At 50.6% G+C, this 15,858-nt stretch overlaps 8 protein-coding genes across 8 annotated transcripts; 5 read left to right on the forward strand and 3 right to left on the reverse strand.

Annotated features, from left to right (window-relative positions):
* Positions 1–832: 832 nt before the first annotated feature.
* On the forward strand, positions 833–1,624 carry IAR55_000206 (uncharacterized protein; the record flags this gene model as incomplete). Its single annotated transcript, XM_066943342.1, has 4 exons — positions 833–872; positions 936–1,246; positions 1,300–1,383; positions 1,442–1,624. The coding sequence occupies 4 exons, from the start codon at positions 833–835 to the stop codon at positions 1,622–1,624; spliced, it is 618 nt and encodes a 205-aa protein (XP_066805884.1).
* A 483-nt stretch (positions 1,625–2,107) lies between these two features.
* Positions 2,108–2,943, reverse strand: IAR55_000207 (uncharacterized protein; the record flags this gene model as incomplete). The annotated part of the gene is made up of 5 exons (XM_066943343.1): positions 2,108–2,167; positions 2,270–2,496; positions 2,554–2,672; positions 2,731–2,836; positions 2,898–2,943. The coding sequence occupies 5 exons, from the start codon at positions 2,941–2,943 to the stop codon at positions 2,108–2,110; spliced, it is 558 nt and encodes a 185-aa protein (XP_066805885.1).
* Positions 2,944–3,374: 431 nt separating this feature from the next.
* IAR55_000208 (Sua5/YciO/YrdC/YwlC family tRNA threonylcarbamoyl adenosine modification protein) lies at positions 3,375–4,826 on the forward strand (the record flags this gene model as incomplete). Its single annotated transcript, XM_066943344.1, has 1 exon — positions 3,375–4,826. One exon carries the CDS (start codon positions 3,375–3,377, stop codon positions 4,824–4,826), a length of 1,452 nt encoding a protein of 483 aa, XP_066805886.1.
* Positions 4,827–6,914: 2,088 nt separating this feature from the next.
* On the forward strand, positions 6,915–7,862 carry IAR55_000209 (uncharacterized protein; the record flags this gene model as incomplete). Its single annotated transcript, XM_066943345.1, has 4 exons — positions 6,915–7,137; positions 7,205–7,488; positions 7,538–7,618; positions 7,674–7,862. The coding sequence occupies 4 exons, from the start codon at positions 6,915–6,917 to the stop codon at positions 7,860–7,862; spliced, it is 777 nt and encodes a 258-aa protein (XP_066805887.1).
* Positions 7,863–8,252: 390 nt separating this feature from the next.
* IAR55_000210 (uncharacterized protein) lies at positions 8,253–9,543 on the reverse strand (the record flags this gene model as incomplete). Its single annotated transcript, XM_066943346.1, has 3 exons — positions 8,253–8,811; positions 8,872–9,127; positions 9,207–9,543. The coding sequence occupies 3 exons, from the start codon at positions 9,541–9,543 to the stop codon at positions 8,253–8,255; spliced, it is 1,152 nt and encodes a 383-aa protein (XP_066805888.1).
* Positions 9,544–9,837: 294 nt separating this feature from the next.
* On the forward strand, positions 9,838–10,765 carry IAR55_000211 (uncharacterized protein; the record flags this gene model as incomplete). The annotated part of the gene is made up of 6 exons (XM_066943347.1): positions 9,838–9,887; positions 9,952–10,036; positions 10,098–10,210; positions 10,279–10,339; positions 10,412–10,522; positions 10,631–10,765. 6 exons carry the CDS (start codon positions 9,838–9,840, stop codon positions 10,763–10,765), a joined length of 555 nt encoding a protein of 184 aa, XP_066805889.1.
* Positions 10,766–11,263: 498 nt separating this feature from the next.
* On the forward strand, positions 11,264–12,807 carry IAR55_000212 (uncharacterized protein; the record flags this gene model as incomplete). Its single annotated transcript, XM_066943348.1, has 7 exons — positions 11,264–11,380; positions 11,521–11,766; positions 11,894–12,063; positions 12,183–12,277; positions 12,350–12,360; positions 12,424–12,656; positions 12,726–12,807. The coding sequence occupies 7 exons, from the start codon at positions 11,264–11,266 to the stop codon at positions 12,805–12,807; spliced, it is 954 nt and encodes a 317-aa protein (XP_066805890.1).
* A 158-nt stretch (positions 12,808–12,965) lies between these two features.
* Positions 12,966–15,408, reverse strand: IAR55_000213 (uncharacterized protein; the record flags this gene model as incomplete). The annotated part of the gene is made up of 10 exons (XM_066943349.1): positions 12,966–13,427; positions 13,492–13,657; positions 13,716–13,858; positions 13,917–14,148; positions 14,206–14,334; positions 14,388–14,502; positions 14,562–14,780; positions 14,868–14,987; positions 15,046–15,190; positions 15,256–15,408. 10 exons carry the CDS (start codon positions 15,406–15,408, stop codon positions 12,966–12,968), a joined length of 1,884 nt encoding a protein of 627 aa, XP_066805891.1.
* Between the last annotated feature and the right edge of the window lie 450 nt (positions 15,409–15,858).

Consider the following 15,858-nt stretch of genomic DNA (forward strand, 5'->3'; position numbering starts at 1 on the left):
GTGTATGGTTGAATGATAGGGTCACAATGGTTTGATCCATGATTGGTCCGTCCATCGATAGGTCCGAGTACACACACACACCTCTCTCATCCCATCTGAAACGTGATTGCACAAATTGTTGTGGCGTTTTCCGGGATCGGTCAGAAACCCCAAATCTTACCCTCGTTGCATTCTCTCGAGTCTCATGTGTGTGTGATGTATGACTAGACGCTCGATGAACTGGACAGGGTCAGGAAGCATATAAGCCGCACTTACAGCGAGTCCATGGTAAGCTCAAGTTGCTACGACGATCGTGACATGATGTGGGCGTTGTCGACCAGCGGCGAGATTCTTTTCTCTTTACTCCTGTCGCCCGTCAGGATCGGCTCTCAAACCCAAACCGGGATACACACAGGTGGCAAAAGGGATACCGTTTGAGAGCGTATATACTACTGCTGAAGACAGGGATTGACTGAAAACAGGGGTCAAAGGACCGTGCATATACGTTATGGCGATGACTCGGCTGGTTCGATCACTCACTTGGTGGTCCAACCAGACATCGCGTCTGCGGCAAGTCAGACCACTTACCATCAAACGTAGATAAACCTGGTGATTCATGACTGGTCAATCACCTCTTTCATATCAACATCAAGACACGAGAGCTCCAAACATGCCCACGAAAGAAGTGGTGGTCTCCCAGCCACTTTTGGACCTTCTTGCACAATTTCAAGTCAATCTTCAATCGCCTGTGAGCGTCCCAGCTTCGGCTCAGATTTTAGTCAACATGGGCAAAGTCACTACATGAGCTTTGATTGATGCACCACTTCAAACTACCTTTAGTGTGGAGCTGAAGATGGAACTCATCAACCTCTTCCACACACTTGCCGTCAATGGTGAGTCAAGGCTTCTAACCGGACTTTGCAATCCAGCCTAACTGACTGACAGCGACGCAACAGTCGAAACTCCGTCTTCGCTGCCAGCATCGGGCCGCGACCAGCCAAACGATGCCGATGTCAACACGGGAGAGGCGGGTGCAACGGAATTCCAGCCAAATGCCGGGCCCTTGGGCGAAGGCCAACCAGATCTCGAAGTCCACGGGCCAGGCGAGAATCATGACGTCGGCTCCCCTGCGATGCTTCGCCCAGCCCAGATTGAGGCCCTAGTAGAAATGATGGCTCAGCTGGAGGCGAAGATTGTTGGTCGGAGACAGGAGGACACCACCAAGTGGGGCGAATACATAAAGTCTATGGAGAAAATGGAAATTCGCGTGCGTCCTGAGCTTTTCGTACGGTGAATAGCGGTATTGAGGAGCTGGTGCAGTTTCGAAACCGACTCGCGTCCCAGCTGGCTATGCCGATGGAACCTCTCGAGATTGATGGAAGAACCTGTCCGGCAGGACTCTCGGTGTGTACTACATCCTCAAGCTCCAAATGAGAGTGTCCAACTGACGAAAACCTCTCAGAAACCCGAGTTCAAGCGGCTTGAGAATTGGGCAGCTGTGGCGAATCTTCCCGCAGGGGCTGTGAATGCCTGGTTGAGATTTATCAATAATACCGAGATTGCAACGGATCTGACGTTGCACGAAAGAAGGCTTCTGATTTTCTACTACTTGGGAGGCCATGAGACCAGGACAGGATCGCGTTAGGAGATTTCCACGAGGTATGCATGCAACCGGTGACGACTTGAACAACATGATTCTTGTCCAGCCAATAAGTACCATTCTCTGCCGCTCGACTTGATCTAACAGTCTCATCTATTTCGACTTCTCGGTCCCAGATCGGCAATGCTGATCACCTCCCGCTTAATCGTATCTCCTTGCTATTCTATACTTGGATATGATTGAGCTCGTATTGCGCTGAAGACATGTGTGAAAGTCTCAATGACTCGAACCTACGTCAGGTTCAACAATCATAAGTGCATCGTGAAAGTGGCGCGGGATATGCCGCCTTTGAATCGTCCTCTGGAAGTCCTAACGACCGGCCAAGTTGTAGGTCACCTCTCCCCCCCAAACCCCCGGGTCCGGCGAGCCTATTCGATGCGGTGAAGGGGGAGATTACCGACGACCGTTGTGAACAGACCTGAGATTGCGGTGCGTGATTCCGACACCAGCCTACGAGCAGAGTGAACGTCACGTCGATACTTGTTCTGCTGTTATTGATACCAGATCCGTGTCGAATAGCTCGATGAACTGTTGAGGACGATCCAACGGTCCAACGGTAGAATCAGCGACCCGAAGCCTAAGAAAACACAGACCCACGAGAACAGATTGGATATATGGTGAGATGCTCACCTGCTCATTCAACACCCTCACTTTCATCCCAGCATATCTCCTATATTCCTCCAGGATACTACTGAGAGCCCATCTCTGTAACTTTCGATAACAACCTACGACCGTACCCGTTCTATGTCGACCCATATTGCAGCATACCAATGTCGGGAAGGTTGATGGGCGCAGGAGAAGAGTGAGGGCTTGGATGATGAGTGGTTCCGGCGGAGGAGGCAGAGGTGGTAAATGATCTGAAAGCAAAGCGTCAACATCCGTTTCGTAAAGCAACATAGATTGGGGTGACTCACACTGTCCAGATATAGGAACAACACCGCTATCCGTGTATGGAGGAGGGAAGTGTGGGTTCAACGACACTTGAGGTGCTAGATTGTGCATGAGTATCCCCTGCGAATCGAGGAAGGATCGACTATAGGCCACCTTCCGTTAGTCTCACGTCCCGCATGCAATAACGTCGACGAACATACAACATATCGGAAGGCTCTTCTGCTCCAACCCATAATATAGTCTTGAGATTTAATTTCTCCAAGAACGAGAAGTTGAGCTCTGATGGCTGAGCAGAGCGATAGAAGCCTGTTGGTTTTTTGGTCAGAACCTGTGTTGACAAAGTGGAAGAGAATTTGATCAGACATACCATCTTCGACGAGGCCGAAGTTCAGAGGCGGCACGATCTTGGCCATGATAGCAGTATGCCGCTAGTGTCTAGTGGCGGTTGTCTGTCGTACCGACGTTGCTTGTGATGCTTCTGCTTTCAAGACTCAACACATTGCCAGCAGTTATCATTGATGACATGGACATCATGATCACCATTGTCGTTGCAGCGAGAGGTGCAAGAGAGGGATCACGTGTCGTTGATAATCAGCGGAAGCAAAATTTCAATCAAGTCTGTTGACGATTACAGGACCAGTTAGTTATCTGTCCAGGCAATAATGACTTGACTCTCCGCTTTGTGACCATTGAAACCACCACCGAGGGATGAGCCAAGCGGCGGCGAGCATATACAAGATCAGCAGAATATTGAATCATAGGTGGGCTCACTGCTTGTATGTGGAGTATCGACACAACGCTCATGTCCTGCTTTCCACCCAGAACGATAACAACCTTCATTGCCATGTCGACCGATACCCCCATCTTACGCTGCACCGATTTCGCTTCGATAGCCATCAATCCTTCCACTTCATCTTCCCCATCTCATCCACTGGACTCTCCGTCATTCTCGATCCCTCCATCCATTCTTCCGCACCTGGAGGTTGCTTCGAGACATCTCCACTCTCATAGAACAGTCGCTGTGCCGACCGAGACGGTGTACGGTCTGGCGGCCTCCTCTCTGGATCCTGAAGCTGTGCAGGCTATCTATCGAATAAAAAACCGACCATCTGACAATCCATTGATCATCCACGTCTCTTCTCTTGACATGTTACGGCGACTTTTACCCCTCAATTACACCATAACTCCCCTTTATCTCGCTTTGATTACCGCATTTTGGCCAGGACCTTTGTCTCTTCTGTTCCCTTCACCCAATCCACCTCCGCCACCCGCTCCTCAGACCAACGCCATCAGGATGCCTTCACACCCTTTGGCTCTTGCTCTGATCCATCACTCCAATTTACCACTCTCGGCACCCTCTGCGAATTCCTCTGGCAGACCGAGTCCCACCCAAGCAGAACACGTCTATAACGATCTCAACGGAGCTGATGGTTTAGGGTGCATTCTTGATGGAGGAGATTGCGGAGTAGGAGTGGAAAGCACAGTCGTCAGTGGTCTCGGCTGGGTGGAGGGAGGTGGGGGGCAGGTGGACATTCTGCGACCAGGAGGACTGGGCGTAGAGGAGATCGCTAGAATCGTAGAACAGGTAGATGGGCAAGCAGGAAAAACGGAAATACTAGTTCACGGAAAACCATGGCGTTCAAGAAAGGCATCAACGTCAACATCGTCGACTCCCGCCACGTTGTCCAAACCGAAGTCGACCAACCCATCGATAATGACTAAGAGCGTATCAAGCCTTCCTCCCTCTACGCCAGGTATGAAATACCGACATTACTCCCCTCGTGTTCCCGTCTACCTTCTCGAGCCAAGCAATATTTTTCCTCGACCGACAAATCTTCCGGATCAAGCGGAATCGTCAGCGCAAGCTGTCCTTCGACAGGTCGCACAACGTGTACCTCTCTCAAAGGCAAGATCGAAACGGCGTGTCGGTCTCCTGCATTTCGAGAATTCCCCTCTGAGTCAACAAATATCAGATGCCTCAGAAGAAAAAGGAATCGAGATTGTACCTGTGTCATTGGGGACTTCAGTGGCATCTGCAGCTCAACGACTTTTCGCAGGAATGTTGGCGCTTGAGCGAGAGCGACCTCAGCCGGAGGAAGGGGTGCAGATGGACACGGGCGAGGGTGTGGATGCAATTGTGGTCGAGGGTTGTTCAGACGATGGTCTGGGTTTAGCAGTGATGGAGCGTGTCGGGAAGGCTGTTGGCGGTGGCGGGAAGTCTGGCGATCTCTCCAATGGAGAGACGAAAGATGTCCAAGGCAGTGGGAATAGATTCTGGGTGGACGTGACAGGCTAGATTGGAGCATAATGACACCCCAGGAGCGCACCAAGATATATCGTAACATACTGCGCAACATGCAACGTATGATCGACACCTGCGACCGATTTTCTGTTTGCATGGCCGAACACCGACGTGTAGTGCGCTCTCGCGCAGCCCATTCACCAGAATGATTCAAGTTTTCACAGCAACACCTGACTGACAATTCGTTGCAATGCATAGGCGATAGAACTGGCCTTGCGTGAATGGCGAGGGATGAGGAGACTCGATGACACAGAGCGAGAACAGCAGGAAAAGATAAGCTACGAATGAGAACGGAACGACTGCTCGTGAATCGGGGAAGAGGAGAAGATCCCCTAGACTCAATATCCTGGGTCAACGACGACAGGCTTGTAGGCCATACTCCTCATCCTGGTGACCTGTCTTCAGGTAAATACCAACACCCGGTGCATACTCCATGAGGAAATTGAATGCCATGCTTTCATCTTTTGCTTAGTGTGAAAGCCTTGAGTGGTCGAGACTGCACGAGGCGAAGATTATATATAGCACAAAACCAAGTCAGTATTAAATTACCCCACAGCTATAGTGCCAGACTGCCCTCTGATATCTTCTGCGCTGAGCCTAGGAGATCTCCTCGGCTTCTTAGCGTGGACCACTACTTTCTCTTCCCTGACCTTCCTTTTGGTTCCCCCGCCCTTCACCGCGTTGTTGTAAAGAAGGTACACTCTGTCAATATGAGTCGCGTTGTCGGGGACTTGACTCATGAGGTCGTGGAACCTAAGCCAATCGTCCAAATAGTCGGGATGGAGAGCGCGAACATCGGACAAAGTCGAGAGTTGACGGTGTTTCTGTGGTTGAAGCGTTTGTATGAGCGTCGAGACACAGAAATAGATCCAAGCATACAAGGCCACATGCTCATCGTTCCTTGAGGACCCCGACGCAACCTACTTTTGGCATGGCAAGCGGGAACACATCCCTCTGTCCAGCTGCACGTCGGGTTCCCATTATGCCTGCGGCGAGCAAGTCCTTACTCTTGTTGAAAAGAGAGACAAATCAGAGTTGGTTATTGGCTTGATGCTCGATCGTGTCGAATCCAGTCACGACTCACCATCTCCGCATCCCGCTCCAACTGCTGGACATACACCTCGCTCACCCGAGTATACTCCTCTGCTAACGCTATACATCTTTGCAAGCTCTGGTGGAGCGCATCGAGTTGTTTCTCTTGAGCTTATCGTTTTGGCAAAAGACAAGGGAAGAGTGTCAAGGTCAGTTGTGTTTGAGACGTCGAGTGGATCTGGCGGCTCACCTGCTCGTTGTCGCGGGGTGAACTTCATGGCTCGTCTCGTCCGTCAGATCGAAGTGAGGCCGAAAAGATAGAAAATACTAAAGATCTAGAAAGTGAGAGAATACGAAGTCGAAAGGGCCAGATACGTTGATACATATTCCCAGTCCTTCCGCCAAAGGTCAGCTTTGTACAGTGAATGATTCGGCACCGTGATTGAAATGATCGAATGAATGTTTACGTCGGTCGGTCCGGACATCTGAAACGTGGATTCAGTCAACGAAACACATCCTTCAGTGGCGTTTTGTTTTGAGGGGCGAAAGGCTCGGCCTTTCTTGCTCACCGGACATCGCACCCTCGTTCCATCCTGGATAGTCCTGCTCTCTCTTCGAATCCATACCAAGATACTGGGTTGTCGGTGAGCATAGATATGGTGATCGATAACATACAGTGGATCTGGAGTTCATGGCGAACCAGGCTTATTCCCAAATTCCTTGACATCCAGTCTGTGTCGCACCTGATGATTTCCCCTGGCACCCGGCGTATCGGTACAATCGGTGGGAAGTTTATGTACAGACTGGCAGGAGTAGGCCCAGAATGAGGGTCTATGTACAAGGGTCCGAAGGTGTCGAACTTGATACACGCAAGGAGTAAATGACTCTTTCTTCGAGATAACTCATCTGGTTCGATCATCCTGGTCATAATCCGAGCAGACGTCAAGTCAAGGACAGAGTATAAGAGCGAAATGACTCTCATGTTTTGGACCTGCTTGCCTTTGAGTTTACTTCTCTTCACTGTCCTGCTACTATACAGAACACCTGGTCATGGCTTTGGATCAGGTAATGGTCTCTGAACCACTTCTCGCCCTCCTCGCCCAATATCAGGTCAACTTGCAGACCCCTGTCAGCATCCCAGCGTCTCCCCAAGATGTGGTGAACATAGGGAAAGTCACTGCCTCGGCTTTGGTCGACCGACCGCTGCAAAATCCCTTAACTGTCGAAATCAAATTGGAGCTTATCCATCTCTTCCTTACCCTTGCCATCAATGGTGAATCAGAACATCGCCCTGTCTCTCCTCTCCCTTGCCGTGTCTAAAGCTAATACTTGCATGAAAGTCATTCCAAGCGTTAATCACCCCCCTTCGGTGCACAGTCCCGGCTCGGTTCGTCCTGTAACCAACAGCAACGATGATCCGGGGGAGGGGAACAATCCTGGCGAAGGGGGATCGGGAAACGCGGACGAGGTCCCAGTGGAACCTGGTCCGGGACGGGAAGGGGAAGTTGACGTGGGACGAATTACCGCCATGGAGGACGATATGAAGAGGTTCGAAACAACACTCAACAAGATGTTAGAAAAACAAAATCAGTTGGTCGAGGAGCATACCTACACCAGTACCTTCGTGAGTTTAATACTACAATTGATCTGTCTAACGGAAATGACCCTGTCAGACTTACAACCAATTCGCCTCAACTCTCAATCTTCCAATGCGAGCTATGAAGATCAATGACCGCGTCTGGCCATCCGGTCTGGTGAGCTGAGTTTTGACAGAAGACTCGTTACGAACCCACTGACCTTCCACGGTAGCGGACCGAGTACAGACACCTTACAAGCTGGAGTTCTGTCCAACAGCTCAGTCCAGCAGCTCTTACTGCTTGGTTAGAGTTTTATGATCTAAAGGACAGAGGCCCTCATTCGGACCATGATCAACGACTTTTCCTGTCCGTTTACCTGGGAGGAAATTTGCACGTTGTCACCAGACTCTTGGGACCGTAAATTAACGAATCTGTTGGTTAGAGCTTGACTGTCTCACACTTTGACGGACGTCGACGGACGTCGGCAGTCATAGACAATTGGAAACTCTCGCCCTCATCAATCTGGTAACTATTATGGAAAGATGCACAGGTGTATACGTGTATCTCACTCGTTTTGTCTGCCTCACGCCGCTAGATCGATACCGATTTCATACGCTATTCCACATTGTTATTGATGTTCTTGTCTTCTGACCCGAACAATTGAAGATTCTGACGGCGAACGTACAAATAGACTGATGAGTCGGTTTGTGCATCGACAGAGATTGGGATATGCCCACCGAAAGCGAACTCCGCCGTTCCAAAAGCTAATCATATCGTATACCGCGCACCAAATAGACTAAGAAAGCGATACTTAGAACGAGACAACCTTTGGCTTTGGCTTGGCTGATGACTGCGCCAGTGGGTTTCGAGCGACGGCAGGAGTAGAGCCTTCTTCACCTTGTCTTGCGGCCCCTTCTTCTTCATCGCCAACCGGTTGATAGACAGCCTCTTCCACAGGAGCGCGGAGCCCCTTTGCAGGTCTTTCCCCATTCTTCGCTGGAGCATGCTTCTTCCTCTTCACTTTCTCTCCGGCTTTCCCAATGGTCTCCCTAGCTTCTACCATGAAGTCGTCCTCGTCCGCTCCTGCACCGGTTCCCGTACCCAAGATGACTTCTCCTCGCTTCTTGAATTCGCGCACCTCCCCGGCGGCCGAGCCTCGTTTGTCATCGGGACAATCTTTGGCTCGATGAGCGACACTCCCACACACTTTACACGATCCACCGTTGACATATATGCCCTTTCCGCCGTTCGAGGGACAAAGCGAAGCGAGATGGCCGCTAGCAAGACAGATGTAGCATGTGGCGTAGGGAGTGGGATCGGCAGGGTCGACAGGTTCAGGACAAGCATGCAGAGAGTGATCACCGTTACATCTGTGAGATCCGAGTCAGATCCTTTCTGATAAGATTTTACAAGCAGAGAAGATGACCTACCGATAACATTTCCCACTTGTCGCATCTCCTCCTTTCTTCCCGCTTTTACGTTTCAACGACTTCTTCTCGCTCTGTGCTGGTTGATCGGCGGAGAGATTAGACTCTTCACCGCCTTGAGCGGCAAGCAAGATGTTGGGACATTCCCTCGCGGCGTGACCGACTCCTCGACAAGCGAAACATGTCACTCCGGAGTTTTTCTGCTCGATCCGTCTTTGCGCTCGATCGTCGGCATGTTGGACCGAAAGTCTAGCACGCTCTGTTGATAGTGGTAGTAAAAATGAGCCGTGAATATCGAAACGCGTATATGAAGTGATAAGAAGCTGATCGATACTCACTAGCAACACCTTCATCCCTACCCCACCCCCCTCCACTACCACCACTACCACCACTACCACCACTACCACCTTCCGGTCGAACTCTCTTCCCCGAATCATTTCCCTTTTTCTCGCCGATAGCGACCCTTTTCCCAGTCTCGTCCTTTATCCTCTCCCTCCCTCTTCTCTTACTTCTCTTCGCCACACCAGTCTTCCCGCCGACATGACCAGACTTGTTGTTAGGTGGCGAAGAAGGCCCAGCTTCATGGGTATCGGTAGTGGTTCGCGCTTGCGCTTCTTCCGCGGCAGAAGCCACGAACTTTTTGCGGCTCAGACCGATGGATGTGAATCGTGCCATGATGCGAGACGTAGTATAGCCAAGAGTTGGTCGAAACGACAACAACTGAAATGGCGAAAACAAAGCTATCTAAGATATTGTTCGCAACTCAACTTTTGGATTTTGCGTTTCTGTCAATGTTGTATCACGTGACATATCGTCACCCAACGAGATTCACTTTGTAGGTGCTGTCGCTATTCGATGTCGAGTTCCCTCTTATACACTCGTTCACAAAGTCGTCGGTTTCTCGCCTTGCTGACATATACGTGCGCCGCTATCGAAGACGTTGGCGCAGTACCAAGTGGTCAGCTTTGGATGTCGAAATCGAGGGAATTTTTTCGGAAACAAGGGGTCCGAGATGCCTTGTCAGTCAATTCCGACTTCTCTCATCACCTCTAGCGCACTAGCTAACTCGCCTTCCAATCATAGCCGTGTACTTGCTTGGGTCCCAGTCGGGATCTTCTTCACTCGACATGTGTACTCTCTCGCGACGGTGACAGGAGGCAGTATGCAGGTGGGTGTTCTGGACCAATCGATAGAATAGCTGGACTAAATGTGATAAACGGTTGTTGCAGCCGACTTTCAATCCGAACCTTTCATCTTCACCGTTACATCACGATGTGGTCCTCTTAGAGCGATGGTCTGTCGCCTTGAATCGATTCAGAAGAGGAGATGTGGTGACGTTATGGTCAGTCATTGACAGATCGGTCTTTGTGATGCCGCTGGATTGACAGTATATACTTCTCGCTCTGCCAGGTCACCGCAAAATCCAGAATTGTTGACTACGAAACGGATAGTAGCTCTTGAAGGTGATCTTGTAGGTCGAGCTCAATGCCCTCAATGACGAGGTCTTCCACATCAGACTGTGCCTAATGTATGAGCGCTGCAGGTTCAGCCGTTACCCCCATCACCGCCTACACCTGTACGGATACCTCCAGGACATTGTTGGGTTGAAGGCGACTCGAAGTTCCAGACTCGAGATTCCAACACTTATGGACCTGTGAGTGACTCGCTCAGTCACAATCCAGATCACATACCAGCTTTCGAGTCAGAAGAGGCAGGAGCGGACGCGATCGTTGGACGACTATTGACGGCTCGACTTTCGCAGATCCCTCTTGGTCTGATCACGTCGAGAGTATCTTATATCCTGTGGCCCTGGACCCGCCGAGGACTGGTGGAGTCGGGACTGGGCAAGTCGAAAGGCCGAGTGAGGAGATTAGGCGACGGACATCGTTTTGGCTAGTTCGGGTTGCTATCGCATTAGGTCTTGCATCGGTTACATTGGTTTGATAGGAGATGAGGTACATTCGGCATAGGATCATGTTGTAACATGGGAGTCATACCTCTCTGCTCTCGCAATGCCTTCGTCATGGTTCGTGTATGCACAAATATGAGCCAGATAGCCTCCTTCTTCGTTCGGTGACTCCAACATGCTGCTACCAAAGACGGTGTCCGGTCGACTGTATTGCATTGTGTCATAGCTCTCGGAGGAGTTTTGACGAGAAGCCTCGGAGAAGCTGGGGTACTCGTGTTTTGGCGATCGAGTTATCGTTGATAGAGGTGGAGGATGACACAATCGGATATGAGCGATAAAGTAGTCACCCCGGACAGATAACTCGCTGCCTATCGCAAACAGTGTACAATGCCAATGTGATCAAGCTGGAACTGAATGCTCTCCATATCTCGTACATTGTTCGGACCCTTTTCTCGTCCGAATCCCACCATCCGTACCATATCCAACATGACCGGCAGTACGACCACTGTCGCAGTATGTCAGATCCGATCCACAGGTGATCCTGTCCATAATCTCGACATATCGAAGAAAGTGATTCGCAAAGCAGTAGAAGCAGGAGCCAAGGTATGTCAATCATACCCAAAAGCAAATAAAAACACAGACGAAGGTCGTCCCGTCTTCTTCTCCGGCCTCCTCCCACAATCTGTTCAAATCAAATCACGAAGAAAGAATCGCCATCTGATTGCCTCAATCTCCCTCCACAGGCACTATTCCTTCCCGAAGCATCAGACTTCGTCCATCCCTCCGCGTCCGAATCGCGCAAACTCTCGCCCCCTCTCCCCGAACATCCATACACACTCGGACTACGGGAGATCGCCAAGGAGCTCGGCGTCGTCATCTCCGTAGGCGTGCACGAGGGGCCTGCGGAGGAAGAAGGGGAGAAAGAGAGGATATATAATACGCATGTGTTGATTGGGAAAGAGGGAGATTTGTTGGGTGTCTACAGGAAGGTATGTGCGGACGTCTCTCGACCTTCAGCGTGTATCACGATGGACGAGTGCGTCGTGGCTTGTCGACAAGCAGCATGTATCATGATTGTTCGATGAGACGAGACAAGCTACTGACTCCCAAGACCAGCTCCATCTCTTCGACGTCGAACTCACCAAAGCGGCGTCGGAAGACGGGACCGTACCACCCCCTCAGAGGGTTGGCGAGTCAGACCGCATTATCCCAGGGAAAGAGATCGTCCAGCCTATTCATGTTGACGGCGTGGGAAAAATCGGTCTAGAGATTTGCTACGATATTCGGTAGGTCCATTTTCACAACGGATGTCCAGGTGGTCATTCGTGATCATTGGTCAAGCACTTTCTTGATGTCCATTAAGCTGGAGAAGATGCTGATTCTGTCACTACGCACGAGTATATAGATTCCCAGAACTTTCTTTGATTTTGACGAGACTCGGAGCGGACGTCTTGCTCTTCCCTTCAGCTTTCACTGTAAAGACAGGAAGAGACCATTGGCGTGAGTAACGGACGTCTTTCTCCTCTGCTGATGTGTGATTCAGCGCTGACATATACGACCTCCGTTCATCAGCTACCCTTCTCGTGAGCGTGTGATCGGTTGGAGATCGACAGTGACCTTCGTGATGATCTGACGTGCTTGTTTAGCGAGGCCAAGCCATCCTCAATCAGACATATGTGCTCGCCTCAGCGCAATACGGTGCCCACAATGAGAGCCGAATATCATGGGGCGAGTCTCTCGCCTTCGATCCGTGGGGTAAACAGCTAGGTAGACTCAGAAGCGTAGATGATACGCCTCCCGGCAAAGATGAGGAGATCGAGAAGGCGTACGACGAGAGTGGGGAGTTTTTCTTGTTTGATATTGGACAAGAAGCAGTCAAGTGGGTTTGCAAGTCTCGCCAGACTGAACACACTGTCGGTGGTGCAAGGAGCTGATGGTCATCGAGTAGATCAACAAGAAGCCAGATCCCTGTAGCGATCCAGAAGAGGGCGGATGTGTATGGCGTGGTTGGAGAGAACGTCAAAAAGTGAGTTGCCGATTGTGACACAGCATAGAGTTGCACTCGTGAGAATATCTAGGAGAATGCGTATATATCAACACCTCCTCCAAGCATGTTCCTGCAAGAGAAGCGAGCACATGAGATATCTCCTTCCCCTTCAAGCTGCGCTGAAACTTCCTCGCCGCGCCATTACTCGCTGTCGTCTGACCAGACTCCCACCCTGCCATCTTCACCCGCAGTGATCATAACCCCGTCTTTCCAGACCACATCGAACACTGCGCCTTCTCCATGCCCCTCCAGTATTCTCGATGGACGTACTGTCGTACCCCCGTTGATGTGAGAATGTGAAGGATGAAGGTTCCGCGTCTCTCTAGGTGGATAGTATGCTGGTGATGCTGGAGATCTGATCGTTTCACCTCCGTTGGCGTCTAAATGAGGTGTCAACAAACCAGTGGAAGCGAAAGTTGACGATGTTTGGACTTGGGTCTTTTCTTGTCCGTTGGTCCCGGACGAGCCACCCTCTCTCTCCCAAATATACACCGAGCCGTCTTCTGATCCCCCAACAACGAGGGAGGATGACCGTGCAAACCTGCATCGAATCAGGTTCTTGGATGTATTCTGATGACCGGTGTATCGATAGATGTTTCGGAGCTGATTGTCATTGTGGTAAAGTAAGTACAATGAGAGAGTCTGTCTCATTTCAATACAGACTCACCATTCTCAGATCCCACAATCTGTTGGAATTGTCTTTGCACCCTGCCAATAGGTATTTGCCTTCTTCATCATATTCGACGGAAGTGATCTGGCCCAGACAGCCTGTCAAGGAGTGCGTGCATACCCCTCCCACAGCATCCCACAATCGGACCTGCTTGTCCTTCGAGCTATACTCAAACGATCAGAATCTCTTACTCGCGAATTGCACTTGCACATGACACTTACCCGGAAGCGATTGCGTTACCAGTCGTGTCGTATGCTACCGCCAGTGTGCTTTGGCTGTGTCCTGAAAACGTGCGAACTTGCTTGCCTGTCTCGATGTCCCAAGATCGTATGATACGGTCGTATGAGGCCGATACAATTTGGTCCTTTGACGGAATGAGTCAGTCCCCCTTCAGATTCACTTGTGGCATTGTTTCAGCTTACTGAGTGATTGGGCCTCCACTTCACATCATAAACATCCCCTCCGTCTGCTTGTAGGATACCACGACAAAACCCGTTGGCCACGGACCATAGACGGACAGTCCCATCACCCGAAGCACTTGCAATGCTGCTGCCAGATGACGAGGAAGCGCAGCTCCATATCCTTGAAGTATGACCTTTGAGGATATGGTTGGTAGATCCATCTTCGGTAGAGAAGATACGTAGGGTTGAATCGCTGCCACGTAATCAGCTTGCACGGCGATACACCACCATCGCGCATTCGTCGACTCACCTCGAACCGCTCACACCGAGGTAACTCTCAGACCCAACCTGGTCTACGCATTTGACATTTGCAGCGTGTCCCGCGATAAGCAAGAGTAGTCGGCTGGGCAGTGCCAGCGGTCTATAGTCATGTAGCAATCTGGCACACTACCATCAGTGATGTTCATGAATTGACGGACGGCCGGTACATACGACGAGACTTTGGCTGAATCACCTCCGGTCCGGCCCATTCGTCCAACTTGCCAAGCGGCGGCTTGTCTCAACAGCACCTTTAGTCGGTTTGGCGGGACATATCTTGTCTCCCTCTCTAAATCCAACCCAACAGTTTAAGCGTGAATTGATCACATTTGCCGAACAGCAACTCACCGCCACCGGTCTTCTCACTATCCATCAATTCTCGCCAGACTCCTACCAATCGATCCCTCTCAGGACCCACACCCGCCCAATCTCGAAACGTCGGAGCGTCATGGACGGTCGATGCGGAAGTGAGATACGAGAGAGAATAAAAATCGTACGGTACAGGTTGGTAATGCTCGAGGGGTTTCAGACGTTTTGAAAGGAGGTTGAACGCTTTTTGGGATTCGCCTACATGGGAATCGACATGTCAACACAGGTCGGCGAGGGGGCCACGGACGAGAAAATTGGAGGGAAGAAGAAGATGGGAGAACGTACGATTCTCGACATGTTCGAGGAATTGTTGTCTATAGCAGAGATATAGGAAAGCCTTCTGCGTTTGGGGTCCGAGTAAACCCGGTTTGGCGATCAATCCTTCTATAGAACCATAATCGCCGTCTGCTTATCTGCGTCAGCTCAAATATCAATCGGCGACAGTACTGAGACGTGAGCATACCCAGGATCGCCCTCTCGACATCTTCCAGCTGTTCTTTCTTGTCATCGCCATCTCTTCCCCGTCCGAGTATCTCCTCGTCCCACATCTTTGCTGCCGAGGGCGATCCTCTCGATTCGAGGTACTGGCTGATCAGAAGATCAATTTCCTGTAAGCGTGACAGAGTCCTTCAGGTCAGTGATCGTCTACCTCGTGCATGACAGCGCGGCTGACCTGGTCAAAGACAGAGTCATCTAGTTGTACATCTTCCAAGTCCACATTTGACGCTGGAGCTTTCTCCCTTTGTCTCGGAGTGAGATGCCGTTCTTCTCCTGCCACTCGACTGGGTTGAGATGGTCCTGCTCTATCGACCGTTGGCTCCGACATGTTGTTTGTATGCAAGGTTTTGATGAGAAAACGGGATTCGTCTCAAGCAAAACGAAACAAAACATCAAATACCACCTTACAGCTTGCTCGTAACGTTGACTGACGTATGAACCGGAAGCAATCGCCAGTATATCACGTGACGTTCTTTTCTGGGTCTTGCAAACATGGGAGGAACGAGTAAGTAGTAGTAAACCCTCATCCTCATCGCGGGAACGACTTTTCCATAATAACAAAGACACTCCCGGCTCTGACTATCCTGACAAAGTCAGCTCGTATGGTAGATGTTCTCGTCAAGCTACAGAAGTTCCACACCAGAGCGAAAGGTGTACGACTGCGAGCAACATGCAAGGTGACAGACTCGTGGTTGGGTCCCAGATGTTATGTGGAGTTTTGGAGGTGACAGATCCGTGTATGATGAACCTGGGTACGGACCTTGGACATGAATGCGAA

Source organism: Kwoniella newhampshirensis, chromosome 1 (genome assembly GCF_039105145.1).
Source record: "Kwoniella newhampshirensis strain CBS 13917 chromosome 1, whole genome shotgun sequence".
Taxonomy (NCBI): domain Eukaryota; kingdom Fungi; phylum Basidiomycota; class Tremellomycetes; order Tremellales; family Cryptococcaceae; genus Kwoniella; species Kwoniella newhampshirensis.